Below are 5,896 nucleotides of genomic sequence, written 5' to 3' on the forward strand. Positions count from 1 at the left end.
ACCCACGTGCGTCCACTGCCTGGCGCCCCTCGGCCCCGGCCCCACCTGCGCGACGACGTCAGAGGCCAGGCACAGCACTGTCCTGAAGTAGTAGAACGCCTGCGCCTTGCCCTTGAAGTCCGAGTTGATCGCCAGCTGGGTGCTGTAAGTGACGTTGGCCGCGCCATAGCCCAGGGGGCTGGCGCCGACCGACCACGCCGAGTCATCGTAAGCCAGCGCGGTCCACGACTTGACAGACAGCGCCTTCTTGCCGGCGTTGAAGTACCTCCACTTCTGCAGCGGCGACGGCGCGAACGCCGGGGCGAGCTTGTTCGTGAGCAGCGAGTAGTCGCTCTGCGCCGTCACGGCCGGGCAGGCGGCGGTGTACGTCGTCGTGGGGGTGATGCCCGTGCCGATGAGCTTGGTGATCCTGTAGCACTCCTGCAGGGTGCCGCCGTTCAGGCCGCCGCCCGCGCTGTAAAACGCGAGGTCCAGATCGTAGTAGGCGCCGCTTGCAAAGGGGCGGTACTTGGTGGTGAGCAGCTGCGCCCCAAAGTCGGACTTGTACTTGAACGCCGAGGCGGGCTGGGGGTTCGAAAAGGTGTAGAGCGCTTGGCCGCCTGCGGGTAATGGATGGCGTGAGGGCTGTTGAGGCACCAGCACAAATGCAGAGACTGCGTGTGAGGTTTGCTTTGGTCGCGGCAGCCTGCGTTGCTTGCCCCTAGCGGCCAAGGCCTTGGCTCTCGAGGGAGCAGGACGGCGCTTGCGGTCGCCGCCACAAGCCATGTGCATGCCTGGAGCGTGGCAAGAGTGACCCCCCCCCCCCAGACCACCCGCGCCCCTCCAGCAGGCCTCACCCGCGCCATTGACAAAGTAGGGGAAGCCGTCCTTGCCGGGGACCTTCCTCGGGTTGTCGAGCCTCTCATAAATGTGATCCTGCGAATTCGGGGCCCATGCATGCGAGGAGCGCTTTGTGAGGATTCGCACGCACGACAGCCTCCGTCCCGGCCCGCCTAGCTACGGGTGCGTGCCGCGGTGCCATGCAGCGCAGCTGGGTCGACCCTGTGTGTACGCTGGCCCCGCACGGTGTGCCAGATCAGGGGCGGGCCGCTGTGTCAGGGTGTGCCTGCTCGGTGCACCAGCAGCGTCACGGCTGACGACTCACGTGGCCGGCCATGACCAAATCCGCGCCCCACTCCGCAAACGGCCTGACGGGGGCGGCGGTGCGGGTGCAGAGGGGGTCAAGCGGGCGGACAGGACATGCAAGGGCTCATGGCCGCGCCAGGGGCGGTAGGGCAAAACCACTGCCAGGGGCGGTAGGGCAGTGGTTTCGCTTGTCTTGGATAGCACAAAGCACGTGCGTGGTGCCATGCACACTCGGCAGGCGCGATCGTCAACAGCCGTTTGTGGGTGGGATGGGAAATGTGGTGTTGGTCGATGCAACTCACCAATCCATGTTGGGCTGGTAACCTCGGAACGAGGAAAAGGGCGGGTGGTGGAACGCCACGATCTGCAGCAAAGGGAGCGAGGGCGAGCACCAAGGCAAGGGTTGCAGCGGATGGTCGCGTCAGCTGTAGGCGAGTGGTGCATGCAGCGGCGCGGGAGGCAGCAGGCCTCGCGTGTGCAGCAGGTAGGTGAGGCCAGTAAAGTTGATCAATGTGGGTGATTCATGCCACCCGCACGGTGGGGGGGCGGCGCGGCGGCCTCGGCCCCCGCAAGCCAGCCCCCCCTTCCTGAATTCACGCGGGCGTCACAGCCTGCGTAGTCTCTCTCTCTCTCTCTCTCCACCCGCAGCAGCTGCCTTGCAGCTTGCACGCAAACACGCGCCTCAGCAGGCCTCGCCCCATGGGGGCTGGCTGGCCAGCCAGCCGCGCACCTTGAACGGCGCCGTAGAGGCAGCCAGCGCGGCCTTCAGCCATGCCGCTTGCTGAGAGGTCACAGTCACGCCCAGGGGCTCGCTGCAGTGGCTGCGAGCGGCGGTGCAAAGCGGCAGGCAGCCCAGGGACCGAGGTGGGTGAGCACACCAAGCGTTTGGGTGCAGTCACCAAAAAGCTTTTCGAGCCCAGCAGCCTGCACCAGTAGTCGTCGCCTCGGCTGCCCTCTCCGGTTGCAACCCAGCACAGTCATGTGCGCTTGCGTGCATGCGCCCCACCTGTCCAGCATGAAGAAGTGGAGCTCGCCGATTATGTGCTCGTACACGCGCGGGTTGGGCTTGCTGCTCAGGGCCTTGAAATACGCCAGGTAAGGGTCCAGGCCCTTGGGGTCATTGCAAAGGCCCCCCCAATCCTGCGGGCGGTCCGGGAATTAACGGCAGCGGCGCGTGTCGAGGGGGCGGCGGCGCGGGGTCCAGGAGAGGTTTGGGCGTAGACACGGGGCAGCTGCGTGCACCCGGGTGCATGCTTGGGGCAGTGCATAGAGTGGTGGCCGTTTGCCAGCGAGGTATGGGGTATTGAGGGGTAGCATGTAATTCGACACGGTAGGTGCGCAACCGTGCGCTCGACAAATTTGTTGCGAACTTTGACGCGCGTGTATGCCGATCAATGCCCCACATCGCCAACGCTGCACTCAGCACAATGCAAGCATTCAAGAGCTGCGTGATTTGCCGTGTAGCCAGTGCTCGCGTTGCTCCTCCTATTCTCCCAACCGCACGCACGTGGTTGCCGGGGCAGGGCCAGAAGCGGTTTGTGGCCGTATCCGTGGTGATGGCCCAGCCGTAGTAAGGAGGGATGCGCTCCTGGATCTCGGAGGCGAGACCAAAGAAATATGCATTGTCGCCGAGGCTGATGACCGCATCCTGCGAAAGTGGCAAAGGTGGATTAGGGTCGCGCGGCGCGGTGGGGGGTGATGATGTTGGCCCGCTGACTACGCCCGGCCCGGCCAGGCCCGCGGGGCGACACCAGCAGAGAGAGCAGCATTTAGTGCATCGTGAGGCAAACTTGAGCTTTACAGTGCCAAAGCGCCCAGGTGCCAACCACCAACGAAGATCCAGCGGGGGAGATCACGACACTGGCCAAGCACCTACCAGTTTTGACGGCGTATCCCAGCCTTGTGTAAGGTTGGAAACGGCGAGCTCGCCGGCGTCCTTAGAACCAAAATCTCCCACGACAGCCAACCGCAGCCCGCCAAGCGCGCAGCAATGGGCAGCCAGGCTCAACAGCAAAAGGGCCTGGAGGACGCCTCCGGTGCGACGCCGCGTGGATGGGTCCATTGCCATAAGATTCCTGTTCTGTAGAGGATGGATAGTCACGCCAAGCAGGCCCCGCCCTGAGGGGCTTGGACCGCCGCAAAAAACTCAACGAGTGACTCGACTCCGACGTAGGTTCAACGAAGAGCGTGCCTTAGAGGCCGTGATTCAACATGCCTGGCTAGAGGTCGTACCGTGTGTCGAATGGCTGAGTCCGTCTTTCAAGAGTCACCACGCAGCCACGCAGTTGGACAGCCATTTGAACGGTGTGACTGGGGTCGCAATCTACAGGCAAGAGGTGCCGCTTGTCCAAAACTCATATGCAAATGCAGCGTCTTCAATCTACCCGCTCTTAGCATGCGTATGCATGTAATGACGAGGACCTGAATACCTTGTGGCGCCTGGAGTGGCCCCCACCAGAGACTCTACACATGGCGAATGCGGCAAGCAACAGTGTGCTCAAATCGATTGTGATAATTTTGTCCGTACGCATTCCAGCCAGTACCTTTCGATACATTGAATCACCTGTGCGGTAGGCTGCTGGCCACCCAGTGTCTATCGCTTGCTGCAAGCTTGCCAGGCCCCGGTGACAAGGTGACCGCCTACGACTCCGAGGTACTGGTCATTGAAAGGTACACGATCATGACAGTGTCAGCAACATTAAACTTGCAGCTGCAACCAAGCTCTTTGGCAGATTTTCGTCCCAAAGTTCTCTATGTAGCTACATCGCTCAACCCACCCCTTGGAACGCTCGCCCACCCTTGTTTGTGGCCTGCTGGCTTGTGACTGCAGCGATTGATCAAACTGGCATCGATGCGGCTGCCCCATGCACTTGAGGTTACAGTATGCGCAAGACTCCTGATGCACACACGGGCCACCCTCATTTGCCGGCCCAGTTGATAAGCCTGTCCGACCCGCATGCGAGCAGCGGACACGCCGCTAGCTGCTGAAGACGTCGAGGCCTCGTGCTCGGTGTTCAGCGATGTTGCCTTGGCAGCTGCCGCAGCAGCCTTGGGCACACGCCGCACCGCGCGGCGTTTGCCGTGTCACTTCAGCCCGCGGACAGAGCGGTTGATCGAGGCCAACCAAGATTGCGGCGTGGGCGGCAGCGCAGCGGTCAGTTCTAGGCAGTGAGCATCGGGACAAGTGTCGCAGACACTATCGGCGGCTTTGCCGCGCGGTGACCGCCTTCGTTCAAGGGGATCGGCAGCGCGAGCTGCAGCGGCAGGCGGCTGAGGCCGAGCAATTCTGGCAGCAGCGCGACTTCACGTGCTTCTAGAAGGCTGTGCGCAGCATGGACCCTGTGGGGGTGCGCAGGCAGGCCAGTAGCTTTGAAGCCGGTAATCTGTCGGCTGACGGCGCTCTGCTGCGAACTCCTGAGGCTATCCTGCAGCGGCTAACGCAGCATTTCAGCTCGCTCCTGGTCAGCGGCGCGGACATGAGTGACACAATGCTCAAAGAGCTGGCTAACCTGGAGGCGCAGCTCTCTCCCCTCGCAGCTGGAAAAGCGCGACTCACGCTTTTACATCGGATGTAATGTAATGTAATGTCCGACCCGTGTGTGCGGCGCTGCACAGCATGCTGCATAAGGCTGGCGCGCATCGATCACACTGGCCGAGAGGCACACTGGCTTGCCGTCTGGGTGATTCGGCAGGTGTATGTCATGCACTGACACCAGAGAGGCCGCGCCGCGCCAAGCTCAGAACACCTTCTGCCCAGCCTCAGCAACACCTTTTCCACCCCGTACGGACTGCGGTGTTTCTGCACACTCATGGAGCTCAGCGCCACTAAGGCACCCGCCAGGGCGCCACCTGCGCACCAGCACCCGCCCACGCAGCGTGCACCCTTGTTATTGCGCTAAAAGGCTCACAGGCTGTGACCGAGCTGGAGCCGCGTCATGCTGCACCCGGTTGCCCTGCAATGCTTTAACAAAAGGGTAAGAACCGGTGGACCTGGCTAGGCAGTATTTTATTCCGGTTGCACCTTGTGCAGATAGATAGATAGATAAGTTACTCATACCATAGCATCACTGCCATCGGCCTCGCGCTCATCAGAGCGGACCTCCTCATTCCTAAACTTCCAACGGATCTGCCAGCAAGCATACACATAAGGGGCAACAATATCAGCAAGCACAGAGCCACCAAGAAAATCAAAATCAAGCAACTTGTAAGCTTTCTCTTCATTCTGCATCTGCTGCATCATATGCCATGTGCAGACTGCAAGAGGCTCCTGCGTGAGCCTGCATGCCCCGCCGCTCGCCGCTTGTCAAACAAGTACGCGTCACCGCTCACCGCATGGCTCACTGCCGCCAGATTGCATACACCATGGAGTGACTGTGTGGCCTTTCAAATGTGCCACAGTGGTGTGCCTGGCCCAAGGAATTTGTTCCCAGGAAACTCAAGCAGAGGGGCCACACATCCTCAGCATGCCACCAGCCACGGCTCTGCTCTGGAACACCTATGAGTGCTGCACTCCCTGCCCGCTTCCCCGTCCCAGACCGCCAACTCGAGGAGGCGTGCGACCAAAACATCGTCAGCGATGCGATTCGAACGCACGCGGGAGAACCCATCAAGTTAGCAGCCTGACGCCTTAACCACTCGGCCACGCTGACTGTTAGTGCGCTGAAGCGCACCTCGTACGATGGGGCATACGATTCTCGCGTGCCCACCTCGGAAATTTCAACATTATATTGTCTTGCGCGTGTTGTGTCTTGCTGCACCGTCGGCCGGTTTC

At 61.4% G+C, this 5,896-nt stretch overlaps 1 protein-coding gene and 1 non-coding gene across 2 annotated transcripts; both read right to left on the minus strand.

The window, feature by feature from the left end:
* Positions 1–58: 58 nt before the first annotated feature.
* On the minus strand, positions 59–3,187 carry MNEG_13153 (Alkaline phosphatase; the record flags this gene model as incomplete). Its single annotated transcript, XM_014038375.1, has 9 exons — positions 59–82; positions 154–599; positions 837–915; positions 1,145–1,187; positions 1,428–1,489; positions 1,856–1,946; positions 2,132–2,265; positions 2,633–2,773; positions 3,002–3,187. 9 exons carry the CDS (start codon positions 3,185–3,187, stop codon positions 59–61), a joined length of 1,206 nt encoding a protein of 401 aa, XP_013893829.1.
* Positions 3,188–5,693: 2,506 nt separating this feature from the next.
* Positions 5,694–5,774, minus strand: MNEG_t16844. Its single transcript has one exon. It is a non-coding gene; the product is annotated as a tRNA-Ser (tRNA).
* Between the last annotated feature and the right edge of the window lie 122 nt (positions 5,775–5,896).

The sequence above is a fragment of the Monoraphidium neglectum genome (assembly GCF_000611645.1).
Source record: "Monoraphidium neglectum strain SAG 48.87 unplaced genomic scaffold scaffold03656, whole genome shotgun sequence".
NCBI classification, from domain to species: Eukaryota; Viridiplantae; Chlorophyta; class Chlorophyceae; order Sphaeropleales; family Selenastraceae; genus Monoraphidium; species Monoraphidium neglectum.